At 57.6% G+C, this 15,887-nt stretch overlaps 1 protein-coding gene across 1 annotated transcript in view; it reads right to left on the bottom strand.

The window, feature by feature from the left end:
• The window catches only part of MYO15B (myosin XVB), a 28,958-nt gene that overhangs the window by 9,054 nt on the left and 4,017 nt on the right, over positions 1-15,887 (bottom strand). Inside the window, 31 exon segments of the mRNA XM_077852458.1 lie at positions 58-136; positions 347-550; positions 649-770; positions 889-987; positions 1,175-1,259; positions 1,377-1,453; positions 1,556-1,650; positions 1,892-2,053; positions 2,388-2,460; positions 2,697-2,875; positions 2,958-3,193; positions 3,306-3,401; positions 4,355-4,485; positions 4,679-4,736; positions 5,015-5,071; positions 5,708-5,801; positions 8,275-8,444; positions 8,694-8,811; positions 9,190-9,314; positions 9,450-9,495; positions 9,585-9,700; positions 9,890-9,967; positions 12,091-12,216; positions 12,551-12,682; positions 12,926-13,021; positions 14,074-14,206; positions 14,281-14,339; positions 14,489-14,602; positions 15,201-15,356; positions 15,478-15,591; positions 15,756-15,819. Of these exon segments, the coding sequence (XP_077708584.1) occupies positions 58-136; positions 347-550; positions 649-770; positions 889-987; positions 1,175-1,259; positions 1,377-1,453; positions 1,556-1,650; positions 1,892-2,053; positions 2,388-2,460; positions 2,697-2,875; positions 2,958-3,193; positions 3,306-3,401; positions 4,355-4,485; positions 4,679-4,736; positions 5,015-5,071; positions 5,708-5,801; positions 8,275-8,444; positions 8,694-8,811; positions 9,190-9,314; positions 9,450-9,495; positions 9,585-9,700; positions 9,890-9,967; positions 12,091-12,216; positions 12,551-12,682; positions 12,926-13,021; positions 14,074-14,206; positions 14,281-14,339; positions 14,489-14,602; positions 15,201-15,356; positions 15,478-15,591; positions 15,756-15,819 (3,494 nt within the window).

Here is a 15,887-nt window from a genome sequence, read left to right as displayed (position 1 = left end):
CTGGGGTGGGCTGGTGGCCAGGTTTCTGCACAGGCCTGCCATCCCAAGCACCCTCACCCATCTTCTGGAAAAAGTCCTGTTTCTGCCGGAAGCTCTTGGACTGCCAGGGCTTCTCTTGGGCCTCCTGTGAGATCTCCTGTGGGCAGGAAGGGGAAGTGGAGGAGCAGCCCTGCCAGCCAAGTCACCACCCTCCCAGTACCCCTCACCCCACCCATCCCTGGAGCTGGGGCCCTGGGCATCTTTTCCTCATCTTCCTGCTCCTGTGGAAGCCCTGGAGCCTGTGGTCTCCATCCCAGATGGTGCCACCTGCTTGGCCTCCACTCCTCACCCTCAGGCAAGCACCCACCGATTCTGGTTCATGCTCTGGCTCCTCCTGCGGGGCCATGGGCTTCTTGGGCTTGGGGGCGACGGCTGGGGGTGAGTTCGGGGAAGCAGCTCCAGGGGTCTGGGCCTGGGCCTGGGCCTGGGCCTGGGTCTGAGCCTGGTGCCGGCGCTGCTGTGTCTGCTGCTCCAGCGACAGGGTCATGGCCTGGGCGGTCATCTGCTGGGCCTGAAGGGGGAGGGGCAGTGGGCTCAGTAAGAGCTGGTCTGGCTCTGCCCCACAGACCTGCCCCCACAAGGTGATCTGAGGGCCCTGCCCACCCTCACCAGGATCAGCGCCTGTTGGTTGATGAAGTTCTGCTGCTGGATGGCCAGCTGCCGCTGGTCCACACTGGGAAGCAGGGGCTGCGGCTGTGGCTGCGGCTGTGGCTGTGGTGGCACCACCATAGCTGCAAGTGGCACACAAGTGTCAAGCTTGCACATGGTCCTCTGCCCACTGTACCCTCTGGGCCCCTGATAGGACCTTCCTTCCTCTCCAGTTCCTTGGGACTTGCTCCCCAGCCTTACCTGGCATGGCAGGGACCGCGCCCATCGCTGGCATCATAGGCATGGGTGCAGGCATCATGGCTGGCTGGTATCCAGGCATCTGCACCATCCCTGGGTAAACTGAGGGAACAGGGCCCTGCCAGGTTGATCCTTATCTGGGCCCATAGCCCCCTCTCCCCCGCCCTCCTCCAGCCCCAGGCAACAAGAGGATGGGTCACCAGGTGCTGGCTGGAGCTCTGACCCCCACATCCCTGCCTGTGCCGCTGGACTAGGAAGACCCTGGACAGATGCTCAGCCCTGTACTCACCCATGGGGTAGCTGCCTTGCTGCATGGGCCCGATGGCGCCCCCTCCCTTCATGCGGCTGCTCAGAGCCCAGCCTTGCTCCAGATCCTGAAGGGACAAAGGCCACAGGCCACAGGGTCAGAACTGGAGAGAGATGGGAGAGGGAGCGGAGGCCCCAGGGGGTAAGGCCATGGATGGGGTCGGCTGTGTGTGCAGAACACTCACGCTGTGGCTTGGGGAGAGAACTGGCTGGAAGAGGTGGTCCAGGAAGCCATCCAGGTTCCTTGAGCCCCGAGATTCACCTGTGGGGCCAGAGGAGGGTTAGTGTCACCCTGGGGTGTGGGGCTCCCTGTACCCCTATTCCCATTGCACTGCCAACCTCATTATGCCCATTCTGGCCTTACCTGAGTAGCTCCTGCTGGGTAGTGTGGGGGCTGGAGGTGGACCTGGAGGCAGTGAGGGGGCCTGGATGCCAGGGGCGGGGGGGATGTCCTCAGCTCTGTGGGAGACAGTGTGCTCAACTAAGGGGATGCCTTGGATGGGGGAGGTGTCCAGGCTGATGCCAGGTCTAGAATCTGCCGTGGCGGATCATCCCCATGTGATAGGAGAACACTGGGGGAGGGTGCCGGGCTTGTAGCAAGTCCTGTGAACCCTAGGGTGTGATAGGCTGGGTCTGGGGGTCACCTATGACAGAACAGAGACAGGAACAGGTTGGGACAGGGGGCTGGGGTGGCACGTACAAGCCATGAGGGGCAATGGGGTAGCTGTGGGGACTGATTGGGTCCCCCAGGTCCTCAGTCTGGCCTATGAGATCCAGCACGAAGTCACAGCCAGCCAAATCCTGCCAGGAGTCCCCGGAGTGCAGTGACACGGACCAGCCACGGGGGGGCAGCTCCAGGCCTCTGGGAGGGACAAGGGCGTGATCAGCCAGGAAGGGGGGGCGGGCAGAAAGACACCTGAGTGCTCTTTTATTTCTTGACCTAGTTCATTAGAATCTGGACCACAGATCTCACCTCTACTCCTGCTCCCTACCTTGAATCTATTCTCTGGCCCCTGCCCACTTACCCCTCTACACAACCCCCACCCCACCCTCGCACACCGCCCTGGGGGAGTGGGGTGCAGGCCTCATTTGCAGGAGGCACCCAGCGGGAGAGTGGGTGGGGAGGATGAGGAGCACGCAGGAGGAGGACGGGACAGTGGTCAGTGTTGGCCACACCCCACCCCAGGCCCCTGCACCTGCTCTGCAGAATCCACCCGGCGAACTGCTCTCCCGTGGTCCAGGACTCCACCTCGGCAGAGTAGCACTCCTCTATAGGGACAAGGGGTGGGGGCCGGAGTGAGGGGCAGCAGGCCCTGACAGAGAGGGGCTATTGTCCCCAGGGGGGTTCCAGGAGAGGGACAGAGGACAGCAGGACAGGACCCTGTGATCAGGGTCACTGGGGTGCAGCCCAAGGGCTGAGGCAGGAAGGGGGTCCAGGGAGGGTGAGGAGGCGGGGCTGGCTCCCCTGTAGGCGTGGGGAGGCCGGAGCAGAAGGTGAGCATCACCATTGAAGGTAAAGATGTCCAGCGCCATGCGGCCCCGCCGCCAGCCAGCCGTCCACTCGAGTTGGGTGGGTGGGTGGGCCCGTGCCATCCTGGGGGCCAGATGCGTCTGTTCCATGGCCCCCAGCAGCTTGTGCTGGCACAGTGCTGCCATGCCTCTGGGGGCCTGGTCAGACACAAATCTGTGGGGACAGCACAGGGCTGCAGCGGGGATGGGCGCTCCACCGATCCCACTCCCTGGGCCCCATGTGGCAGGCCCCTTACTTCAGCAGTGGCTTCTGTAGGGTGGGCATGGGGGGAAAGGCGCTCAGCAGGATGGCCATGAGGGCCCAGCTGCGCTGGCTCTGCTGCTCGTCCGGGTTGTGCCAGATCTGGGCCACAAGCTGGCTGAAGATCTCGTCCCGCAGCCCTGGCCAGCGCTGCCCCTGTCGCACCAGGTATTCACCCATGGTCTGCTCCTGCCATGGGGCCAGGGACCCATCCCCTAGGAGCCGTAGCATCTGTAGACGCAGAGCAAGGTGAGGGCAGGACTTGCAGGGCTCCCCTGCACTCAGCCAGCACCCAGGAGCCAGCGTCCAGCCCGCCCTGTCCCCTCCCCGACATGTCACTCACCACCTTGTTGATGTCCAGGGCATGCTGAGGGTTCTCACCATCCAGCCGGGTCAGGGGCTTTGCCAGCGGCTGTCCAGGGCTGGGCAGCACTGGGTCCTGCAAGGAAGGAGGGAGACAGTGCCTGAGCAGGTGCTGGTCTGTGCTGACCTGGAGACGGCCTGAGTGGGGCCGCTGGGAGCACACGCCCTGGGAGAAGGTGACAGGCTGGCCAGGAAACTACCTTAAAAATGCATTTTGGTGGCTTTTTCTTTCTTTCTTTCTTTGGCTCGCTCTTTCTTTCTTTCTTTCTTTCTTTTTCTTTCTTTTTTTCTTTTTAAGATTTTATTTATTTATTCATATGAGAGAGAGAGAGAGAGAGAGAGAGAGGCAGAGACACAGGCAGAGGGAAAAGCAGGCTCCTTGCAGGGAGCCTGACATGGGACTCGATCCTGGGTCTCCAGGATCACACCCTGGGCTGAAGGCGGCGCTAAACCGCTGAGCCACCCGGGCTGCCCTCTTTCTTTCTTTTTAAAGATTTTATTTATTTTATTTATACATAAGAGACACACACAGAGAGGCAGAGACACAGGCAGAGGGAGAAGCAGGCTCCCCGCAGGGAGCCCGATGCAGGACTCGATCCCAGGACCTCGGGATCATGCCCTGAGCCAAAGGCAGACACGCAGCCACTGAGCCACCCAGGCGTCCCTCTATTGCTGTTTCTAACAAACTTGGGATCCTACTCAATGTCCAGTTTGGAATCCTGCTTTTGTATCCAACGCTGTAGCCTGGATGTTTACCTTATCACTGCACACCCTGAAATGACAGGACTTCAATGACAGGGCAATGCCACGGGTGTTAACAAAGGTGTGGCATCACAGATCTAAGTTATTCTAGAGAGTTCAGGTTTGATGGATGTTCTCCAAGCAGGGTGGCTGCCCCTATCACCCCCATGACAGGAAAGGATGGGTGGAGGGGGAAGTAGGAAAACTGGGCACAGCTGCTGCCTGGCAGGGCTAATACTTTGGGAGCCATGGAAGTCAGCCAGAAAGAGCTGAGATATGGCGACCTACCAGAAAGTTCGTGGAGATGAAGCTGGAGAACAGGAACTGGTTGATGTCAGGCGGGAGGGTCAGGTGGGGCCGGGCAGGAACTTCGGGGGGCATGGACTCGGTGATGCTCTCAGCCAAGGCTTGCTGCCGGCCTGGGCATAGCAGCGAGAGGCAGCCCAGGAAGGCCCAGGTAAGGAACCGGCTGTGACCCCACCTCTGGGGCAGAGGGAGCTCAGGGGAGCCCAGAGCATCCTAGGGAGGGACTGTAGGGACAGACCCACTGCACCACAGACAGACCGGAGGAGGGAGGGGTCATGCCAAGAATGACACTTAATCAAAACTCACCTTCTGCTGTCCTCAGCATGACGGCCAGCTCAGCCGGGATCTCCAAGCACCCCAGCTCCTGGCAGGGAGGAAAAATTGGCCAGCTAGTAAAGGAGGGGGCATGGGGACCCAGTGGCTCTCCTCACCCCCAGGACCATAAACTTCTCCAAAGACCAAGGATTTGATCCTGGACACAAATAGGACCCCAAGAGCCTTTAGAGGGAGACTATGGGCCCAGGCCTCTTATTGGGAGGCATAAAGGATGCTCCCCTTGGAACCCCACACTCATCCTCAAGCCGTGCCAGTTTCCAGAAGTTCACACCTCAGTGGACACCCTCCAGCTTCCAGGCCACCTACCATGCTTGGGACTTTCTTGGAGGCTTTGCTGCTACGCCAGCCACGCCAATAGCCAAGCTGCGGGGGGAGATGCAGGAGGAGCCGGTGCCCGGTGAGGAGTCTCCGCGAACCTCCTGGCAGCTCCTCCCCACCTCAGCAGTTCAGCTGCCCCCTCCCGCCCCCAGCAGGGAAACAAGCGCAGACCCAGAGGGCCGGCTGCCTGCTGCCAGCCCTTCAGAGCCCTACTGGCCTTTGCTGCCCGTCTGCCAGGGTGCTGGGAAGAAGACAGGAAGAGATGGTCCCGGGGACAAAGTCCAGCCAGGGAGGAGCCCCGGGGGGGGGCACTATGTGGGCCCTGACCTTTGAGCCGCTTTATGGCCTGCACAGTGGAGTCATCAGGCAAAAGAGGGAAGCAGACAGGCCCTGAGGAAGGTCTGGAGGGGACAGGCAGGCACCCCAGGTGGGCAGGGGAGCATCAGCCTCTGGAGGGTGGGCAGGGGTGAAGGAAGTGACCTTCCGGAGGCCCCAGCCTCCCCTGACCAGGCAGCAGGAAATGGGAAGAGTGGACCAGCAATGACTCTGAGACCTTGGTCCTGGTGCGCGGGGGCCAGGGGTGGACCAGGCTGGGGTCTGGCCAACTTGGCCAGCGAGGCGGCCTGACGTCCCTACCGTGAGCTGCTGAGGGCAGCGGCCCCGCCCGGACGTCTACCTGACCTGCAATCTCTGGCGCCTCCGGAGCAGGGGCCGGGCCACCAGCAGGACGGTGTTCAGTTGTCCCAGAGCTGCCCGTCGCCGGAGGTACCGCTTCCTGGAGGCCGGGAAGGAGGTTGGGGAGGGGTCCAAGCGTAGGCCTGGTACCCAAACCCTCTGAGCCGAGACATGAACGTCAGCGTGGACCCCAGGCCGACGACCCCTGGGTGCTTAACTGAAGTCACGGGGAAAGGACAGGACACCTTGAAAGAGCAAGTAAATTAAGGTGTTCGGCACAGGCGATTATAGTCTTAGGCAGCAGAGCCCACCAGCAGGTGCACCTCCCTCCTGCTCGCTCAGTGTGGTCGTGGATAAGTCACCGTGCCTCTCGGCTTCATCGTCATCATCCACAAAATGAAGATTCGTGTAACCCTTGCCCCATCACAAGATTAAATGAATCAACTGACACGTTGAGAAGAGTCTGACACATTTTTAAGCAGCCGAACTCCTAAAAATGAAAAAACTGCTATCGCTGGGAGTCTAATAAGAGATCGAAGAAGAGATCATGTCTTTGAGAATCTTCCAGGTATAAGAAAAACTAGACTTCTCAGTGAAGGAGTCCAGAGCAGGATGAAAATGAGAAAATAAATGCACAGCTTTGAGGTGGCCAGCTGGCTCGGTAGAGCATCTGGGGGTCATGAGCTTAAGCCCCGTGTTGGGGGTAGAGTTTACTTAAAAAAATGATAATAAGTGTACAGGTTTTGCACATCAAAGGACACCATCAAGAGGGTCAAAAGACAACCCACAGAATGGGAGACCATTTGCAAATCACGTATTTGATAAGAGTTTGAGGACATCTAGGATTTATAAAGAACGTCCACAACTTAATAAGACAAACTAAACACACAAAAGGCAGACAGAGGACTTGACTAGACATCTCTCCAAGAGGATACATAACTGGCCAAGAAACACACGAGAAGATGCTCAACCTCATCAGTCATTAGAGAAATGCAAATCAAAACCCCAATGAGGCACTGCTTCATGCCCACTAGGATGGCTATCATTTAAAAAGTAGAAAATAGGGTGCCTGGGTGGCTCATTGGTTGAGTGTCTGCCTTTGGCTCAGGTCGTGATCCTGGGGTCCTGGGATCGAGTCCCCCCATCTGGCTCCCTGCAGGGAGCCTGCTTCTCCCTCTGCCTGTGTCTCTGCCCGTCTCTCTTTGTCTCATGAATAAATAAAGTCTTTTAAAAAATTTTTTTAAGGTAGTAAATAAGTGTCAGCAAGGCTGTAGAGAAATTGGAACCCTGACCCAAGCTGGTGGGAGCTAACTCCTCAAAAAACAAAACATAGAATGACCATATGACCCAGCAATTCCACTCCTAGGGAAAGACCCCAAAGAACTGAAAGTAGAGATTCAAACAGACACGGGCACGCTCGTGTTTCCAGCAGCCTTATTCACAATCACCGAGAGGAGGAAAGAGTCCAAATGACCACTGGTGGATGAGAGGAGACACTATGTGTGGTCTGCACATACAGCGCCACGTTCGTCAGCTGTAGAAGAGAAGCCAAGTCCTGGTACCTGTTACAACGTGGCTGAACCTCACAAATGTTCCACTTAGTGCAGTGAGCCAGATGTAGAAGGAAATACCGCATGAGTCAACTTACATGGAATATCTGGAATAGGCAAATTCATAGGGATAGAAAGTGGACTGGAGTTTACTGGGAGCTGGACTAAAGGCGAACAGGGAATTATTGCTGAGAGATGCAGAGCTTCTGTTGGTGATGACATTTTGGAAGTAGATCGTGGTGATGGGTGCCCTGTCTCGGAAGGCTCCCTGGGCTCCAGGGCACTGCCCTTATTTTGTTCTCAGCACTTTACCGCCACCTTTTGAGTGACTGGTGGCTGGTTTACTGCCTGCACCTGATCCTGCCACCACCACCACCCCCCACCCTCCCCACCCCCCTGGGTAGGTGTCACCTCTGCCTCCATCCTGGGGTCACCAGCTCTGGGCCCAGGGTCATGAAGAAGGGCAAGCAACAGCTGTTGGATGAATGAGCACAGACATTCACACCAAACTGTGAAGGTGAGTGGGAGCTAATTATGTGAAAAGGGGGAGGGAAGTGTTACAAGAGCGAGAAGTCCAAAGAGCCTGGAGTATAAAAATCTGACCTAGCGTCTGGAGAGGTAGGCAGAGCCCCACACAACCTGATTCATGCTTTTAAAAGATCATTCTTGGGATGCCCGGGTGGCTCAGTGGTTGAGTGTCTGCCTTTGGCTCAGGTCATGATCCCGGACTCCTGGGATCAAGTCCCATATCAGGCTCCCCACAGGGAGCCTGCTTCTCCCTCTGCCTGTGTCTATGCCTCGCTCTGTGTGTCTCTTATGAATAAATAAATAAAATCTTTAAAAAAAATTGAAAGACTGGAGGTTCAGATGCCCTCAGCAGTTAGTGAGCTTCTTGTGAGTCGGGGTATTAGAACAGAAGTTGTATGGACACGGACCCGGGGTGCTGACCGGATGGCCCCTGGGGCAGGCAGACTTTCCTTGAGGCCCCACCACCTGGAGAAGGGTTATCCCACCCCTGCAGACCTGGCCTGGAGCCCCCGCACGCGAGCCTGCATCCGTGGCAGGAGGAGGCGGCTGAGGCGCTGGCGGGAGATGCAGGTGCGGAGGCTGCGGTGCAAGGTGAGCAGGGCCTGGGAGCGTCGCCGGGTCCAGTGCTGCTCCAGCTGCTGCCAGCCGGGCTCCCGCAGCAGGACCTGGGGGCAGAGAGGAGGGGCCCCACCCTGCTCTTCTCCTGAAGCCTCCGCCTCCTCCCTTCCAGCGGGACAGTCTTGTGGGGAGCCCAGGACCCCTGCCACCCAGGCCCACTCCGTCTCCTCACCACCCAGAAGGACCACCAATTCCTGAGTTTGTCCTGGGACACTCCTCTGCCTTTCCAGCCATGCCTCCGTCTCTGTGTGCGTGCACGCACACGCGCACACACACATACACACACACACACACACCTGGGTGGCTCCGAGGTGCCAGAGGGGCGACTCGGCCCCCAGCACCTGGCTCAGGATGGCGCCACACCTCTGGCGGTCAGAGGACTCTCCCTGCCCCTCTGTCTCCAGGGCCCGGAACCTGCCCCGAGGATGGAGAGCTGAGGTCAGAACAAGCACAGCGAGGCACCCCCTACTTGTTTGACCTCCCGCCTCCAGCACATATTCAGTCTCTAAGTCATTCAACATTCAACAGCGATTTGGAAGGCACCTACTATGTGCCAGGCACCCAGCAGAGCTTTGCTGAATAGAGGGGTGGGCGGAGGCATGGAGGGAAGGGGCTGATGACTAAGGAAGGGAGGAGGGACAGAGGGAACGGAGAGAGAGCAGTGAAAGGAGGGAGGCTGGAGCCAGGCCGATGTCCCTAGGAAAGGACACCCTGAAGGGGTGCTAGCCCCCCCTTGCGGGTTCTGGCCCTGAGGTGCGGGGGCCCTTGGCCCCCTCCATCCCGGGGTCCTACCTGGCCAGGAAGGCCTGAAAGGCCACGCGGACAGGAAAGTTGGCACTTCGGGCGTACACGGCCTCCAGGACACCCGCCTGGTGCAGCTGCTCTGCCACGTGTCCCACGTCAAAGAGGCCTGGAAGCTGTGGCCATGGAACAGAGCCAGCGAGAGCTGGAGTCAAGGGGCCTAGAACTGCGGGGGAGGCCGGGGGCTTCTGAACAGGGCAGGCAGGTGGATGTGGCCAGGTGCCGTGTGGGGGGGTGTGGTTGAGGCTCACCTTTCCCGGGTTGGGGTTGAGGCACTGAATGAGATAGACGTAGCTCCTGATGGAAGGAAGGGGGTCACTTGGGCACAGGCCAGCTCCCCCCCCATTCAAGTCCCTGGGGTCTCATGTGGGGGCCGCTGTTCTCACCTGCCCAGCTGGGCTATGAGGTCCTCTAGGGAATGCTGGAAGCGGGAGGCCAGTGTGGGTTTGCGCGACCGACCCCAGGATGGGGACTCTGCTTCCTGGAACAGGCTGCCCACCAGCTGCGGGGCGAGGGGAGGCTGAGCTGGCTCGCTTCCCAGGCCTGTCCAGAGCCCAGCCTGTGCCCGGGTGCCCGGGAGCCAGGGTGGGCCAGTCTCCGGCATCCAGACCCTGGGAAGCTCAGCCCATGGTCCAAGGGGGTGGGGGGCAAGTGTGGAGGGGTAGGGGCTCAAAAGGGGCTGGCAGAGCACCTGCAGCTGGCTCTGCGCAAGCATTTCTGCCACGGCAGGGTCAAGATGATCCCGGTTTCTGTTTACAAACCTGTGAACCTGCAGGAGACAGTGTGGGGTGTGGAGGAGAAGCCCAAGGGAGAGGCTGGGGTGGAGGCTGGTCCCTTTGTCACAGTCCAGCCTCTCCCACTGAGCTAAATAAAGGGCCACCTTTGTTTTTTTCAACGAATGGCTCTGAGAAAACTGGAAATCCCCGTGCACATGAATGAAGTCGGGCTCTTATCTCATACCAGATATAAAAATTAACCCAAAATGAATGGATCAAAGACCTAAATTTAAGGCCTGGAACTCTAAAACTCTTAGAAGAAAACATAGGAAGAAAGCTTTGTGACGTCGGACTTGGCAACGATTTCCTGAATAGGACACCAACAGCATAGGCAGCAAAAGAAAAAATAAATGGGATATCATCAAAATTAAAACTTTTGTGGGGTGCCCGGCTGGTGCAGTGGATGGAAATTTGTGACTCCTGATCTCAGGGTTGTGAGTTCAAGTCCCACATTGGGTATAGAGAGGACTTAAATACATTTTTTTTTAAAAGATCTTATTTATTTATTCATGAGAGACAGAGAAAGGCAGAGACACAGGCAGAAGGAGAAGCAGGCTCCTTGCAGGGAGCCCGATGCGGGACTCGATCCCTGGACCTGGGATCATGACCTGAGCTGAAGGCAGACGCTCAACCACTGAGCCACCCAGGTGTTCCAATAAATAAAAATTTTTTCAAATTAAAACCTAAGTGCATCAAAAGACTTAAAAATTTTTTTAATATATTTTTTAATAGATTTTATTTATTTATTCATGAGAGACACAGAGAGAGAGAGAGGCAAAGACACAGGCCGAGGAGAAGCAGACCCCATGCAGGGAGCCCAATGTGGGATTGGATCCCAGAACTCCAGGATCACACCCTGGGCCGAAGGCAGGCATTAAACCACTGAGCCACCCATGGATCCCCCCCGCCTTTTTTTTAAAGAAAATGTGAGTTCAAAAAAAAAAAAAAAAAAAGAAAAAATGTGAGTTCAAGCCCCACTTTGGGTGTTGATATTACTTTAAAAAGTTTTAAAAAAAGTTTTTTGGGGGCGCCTGGGTGACTCAGATGGCTAAGCATCTGCCTTTGGCTCAAGTCATGATCTCAGGGTCCTGGGATCGAGTCCTGCATCGGGCTTCCTGCTCAGCAGGGAGCCTGCTTCTCTCCCTCTCCCTTGCCCTCCACTTCATGCACTCTCATTCTTTCTCTCTCAAATAAATAAATAAAATCTTTTTTAAAAAGTTTTCTTTTGTGGTTTTCTTTATTCAATCTCCTTGTGTGTGTATTTAGATGTGATTGGTTTTTGGTGAGGGGGCAGAGGTATGATTAACATATATATATATATATATCCCCTGGGTTTCTTGGTTGGGTAATTCCTGAGTGGTTTGTGTTTTCTTCTATAACCAAAGCATGTCACCTCTTCCAGGAAGCCTTACAGGACTTGCCCTACCTCAAACTAGCCACATGATCTCACCCTTTATATGAGGCCTCCTCCCCTCAGCAGTTCTCCTCCTGGGTGGGTGTGCAGTCACTGCGAAATTTCGAAGGGGGAAAGGCGAGTCCCTTCAGTGAGCACCTAGTGTGTGCTAGGCACTTGCCTGACCACTTCCCCATTACTGCATTTAATCTTCCCAACAGTGTTATAGGACAGACTGTATTCCCATTTTAAAAATAGGAAAATGAAAGTTCAAGAGAAGCAGGCAGGCCAGAGGCCAGTCTCATCTCCCTTTACCCCATGGTGCTCATCCAGAACTCATTAAATTATGCTTGGAACTGTGTAGGGCCTGGGGATCCCTGGGTGGCTCAGTGGTTTGGCACCTGTTTTGGCCTGGGGTGTGGTCCTGGGGACCCGGGATCGGGTCCCACATCGGGCTCCCTGCATGGAGCCTGCTTCTCCCTCTGCCTGTGTCTCCGCCTCTGTGTGTGTGTGTGTGTGTGTCTCATAAATAAATAAATAAAATCTTAAAAAAAAAGAAAAGGAACTGTGGGCATAGGTAGAAATAACAGTCAAACCCTGGGAGGGGCCGCCCCTCACTTACTCCTCTTTCTCATCAGATGACTCAGCTCTGGGGAGGGGACACCAGGGCCACATCGCCCTCACTGATTCACCCAAGAGTCTGTCCCTGATTTACTCCGATACCTGGTAGGTGACGGTCCCCGCGTAATGCCTCACGGTGAAGATAGGAAGGGGCAGCTGGGGTTTGGCATAGCAGGTGTGATTGCCATGGTGATAGTGGCACTTCTGGAGGAAGGTGTGGTCTGTGGCCTGATAAGAGGGATGAGCTTCCCTCAGGCCTTTGCACATGATGTTCCTCTGCCCAGACTGTGTGTCTCTCCAGGGTCAGCCAGTAAGTACTTGTGGAATGGGTGCACCGCGGCCCTGGGGCTAGCTTCCTACCAGCTGGAGGCCTGAGGGACCCCCCGCAAGCCCTGCATGAGCCCCGTGCAGTCCCCACCACCCTGCCTGTTCAGGACTTGAGGAACCCCAGAGAGGTAGGTATCTTGCTCAAGATCACCCAGAGACAGGATTTGAACCCAAACTGTGCTGAGAGGCTATGGGCAGAGTTTCTGGACCAGGGCCCCCACCGCTTGGGGCTCACCTGTGACAGCCATGTCTGGGCATCCAGGATACTCAGGAGGCTGTGAGGCTGGTCTATGAGGAGGTCCAGGCAGGTCTCCCGCACAGGCTGGAGAATGGGCACCCAGGACAGCAGCTCTCGCCGACACACCTCCTGGGAACAGCCAGCATGGGGCCAATTGTTAGAGCTCATTGGAGCCAGAGCAGGGATGGCCCTCCCATTGTCCAGATGAGTAAAATGAGGCCCAGCAGGGCTGAGATGGTTCATAGTGTGGTGGGGGCGGGGATGGGGGTTTGGGGGCAGAGTTCTCAGTTCAGGGCGCTCTGTTTCTCAGGGATGGCCCCTGTTCTGGAAGGCCTGGTGTTCCCAGCCACCACCAGGCCCAGGGCCTCTTACCTCCTCCTGGGCCAGAAGCATTTGGCTGGAGAAGAGCTGCAGGCGCTCGCTGGCAAGGTTATTACACAGCTGCTCCAGGCCATTCACCCTCAGGGCCTGGAGGAACAGGGGCAGTGACGTGGGCACCCACACAGGGCGGAGGCACAGGGGAGGCCTGCACGCTGACCCGCTGACCTGGTGTCCCTCATTCCCCTCCCAGAACTCAGGGAGGAGTGGTGCCCTGGGGCTGCTGCTACAGCCCAAGGGGTCAAGCCCAAAGGCACAGGCCTCAGCCCACACCCCTCCCTTTGCCTCTGTAGGACCGTGAGCCTTCAGGCCTCTGGTCACAGCCATCCTGTGGTCTTGAAGGCACCTTTTCCTATGACCTAGTGGCTCGCTGGCTATCAGAATCCTACATCCTCATAAGCAGGGCTCCAGGTCACTGCCTCCAAGAAGCCTTCCAGAAATCCTCCTGTAGAGATCACAAGTCCCTCCCTCTGTGTCTGCCAGCACTTTACTCACAAGCCCAGCAGAGTCCCTCCCTCCATGTGGCTTTGCAGTCAAATGCTCTACCCCTGAGCTATACCCCCTCCATGTGGCTTTGTACAGAGAGCTCTGACACACTCTAACACACACACAAGAGCATGTATGTGCACATACACGCACACTTGCCACTGCCATCCCTCCCTCCGGAGAGGGCATAGTCACCAAGGGCATGCTGGAGAGGAGAGAGCAAGGGCAAGTGACCAGTGCCCACCCAGGGAACAAGAGTGGAGGCCACCTTCTCTTGCTCAAGTCCCCTCCTCCCTGCCCGGAGGACGTAGGATCTTCTAGAAAGGGGTGAAGAGCTTATGAAAACTCAGGACCATTCAGGGGACTGTCCCTTTTCCTGCTTCTCTTGGTGCATGGGAGGTGAGGCTGTGGGCTGCTTCATCCTAGGGCTTCTGTCTTCTGCTGCCTTAGAGGCTCCTATGAGACTCTGCAAGGCCAAGCAGGATGGAACTCTCCAGAGGTGATGTCAGGACTGGACAGGCTACACCTGTGGAGTGTGTGCTATCTCATGGCCAGGCAGGCAAGAGCTCACAAGTGCCCCCCTCATGGAGCGCTGACCCCAGAAATGCTCAGGATGAGGTGAGCACCCCATAGTGGGGCCTGCCCCAAGGGGTGACCTCAAAGCCGTAGACATCCACGACAGTGATGGTGTCCATGCTCTCTCCCTCTCTGGGCGGTGCCAGCTGCGCATTGGTCCTCCTCAGAAGCCAGGTGAAAAGCCGTGAGTACAGGGCCTTGGCCAGGGCGTCCCTGTGGGCACGCTGAGTGAGCCTGTGCGGTAGAGTGGCCGCCTGGCGATGGCTCCCTCCTGTCCCCAGGGCCACCTGGCATCAATGGCGCTTTCCATCGGCAGAGATCTGCAGACCCAGCCATAGGGTGTCTCCTGGAGGACAGAGGAGGTAGGGCACGTGGAACAACAGGTCAAGCCTGCGGGGGGGGGGGGGGTGGGGGGGGTGGGGGGGGTGGGGGGGTGGGGGGGGTGGGCAGGGGGGATTGGGGCTGCCTCCCCACCCCGAGGAGCCCAGGGCTCACCACGACCCTCCTGGTGACGGCCCCCTCCAGGCGCTCAGGCGGCACCAGCAGTAGCCGGGCTGCTGCGTGGATCTCGGCCCAACTGGACACAGCAGCCACCTCCTGGGACCCCAGCTGGACAGAGAAGGGAGGAAGCAGGGAGAGCTGTGCTGGGGAATGGGCCCGCCCTCCCGCGGGGCAGGCAGGGCCTGGCTTCCTCTTCCCGGGAGCTGCCCTGCTGCCCAAAGTCAGACTGCGTGGGGAGCTGACTCGAGTGGAGGGGGGCCCTGAGATTGAGTCCTAATTTATCTTCTTGACTAGCTGGCCGGCTCTGGAAGTTGCCGCCCTCTCTGAGCCTCCACTGTCTCACTGGGGGTTTTTTTGTTTTAGATTTTATTTATTTATTCATGAGAGACACAGAGAAAGAGAGAGAAGCAGAGACACAAGCAGGCTCCATGCAGGGAGCCTGACGTGGGACTTGATCCCGGGTCTCCAGGATCATGCCCTGGGCCGAAGGCAGCGCTAAACCGCTGAGCCACCCAGGGATCCCCTTTTTTGAAAAAAAAAAAAAAAATTTATTTATTTTTTTATTTAAGTAAGCTCCATGCCCAGCATGAAGCCAGGCCTTTGGAATCTACCTACAAGTGCTTGGTATCATTGTGGCCCTGATGATGCAAACACGCCACAGCTGACCCAGCGTCCACACTGGCTGCTGGCCATGGCAGGAGCCCACCTCTGAGGAAGAGAAGCAAATGTTGCCCAGGTGCAGGATGGCGGCCAGCACGGCCCAGGCGGCGGTCACCTCCTCGGGGCATATGACCTGCAGGGCTTTGTGCAGTCCTTCGAAGTCCTGGGCATCGTCCTTACCCTGGAGACTGCAGGCCTGGCCCTGCGGAGCACAGCAGGGGTCAGGGGACAGGGCCCAGCCACCAAGAGCTCCACTCCACCAGGGCCACTCCTAGACCCCTGAGCAAGCCCTGTCACCCAGTGCCAGCTGGGCCTTCCCCCACCTGGTTGAGGTAGTAGTAGGTCTCTGGCCCCTGGAGGGAGAGCCGCTCCCGTTCCACAGGGTCTAGCCCCGCCAGCATCTCATAGAACACATGGAAGCTCCGCTCAGCCTGGGCCTTGGGGAGAAGGACTGGCTTAGGGGGAGTAGTGGTCCGGTCCTGGGCCTTAGGGGAGCAAGGACAAGTCCTGAGAAAGGCAGGGAGGGGGCTTAGTGACCGCAGGCCCCCCCACAGTGGGCCCTCCCTCTTTCCCATTCTGGGAGCAGCAGGGTGGCTCTTACCTGAAACACCACCCTTGAGGTCTCAAGCAGATAGTGTGACACAGAAGCTCCCACGATGACCCCACTGTGGGCACAGGACAGTGGGTGGAGGTGCCTGGGGTGCATGCAACCTAGGGGTGCTGCTCAGAATGG

This window comes from Canis aureus, chromosome 16, assembly GCF_053574225.1.
Source record: "Canis aureus isolate CA01 chromosome 16, VMU_Caureus_v.1.0, whole genome shotgun sequence".
NCBI classification, from domain to species: domain Eukaryota; kingdom Metazoa; phylum Chordata; class Mammalia; order Carnivora; family Canidae; genus Canis; species Canis aureus.
Note: the sequence above shows the minus strand (reverse complement) of the source record. Positions and strands in the feature narration are given on the sequence as shown.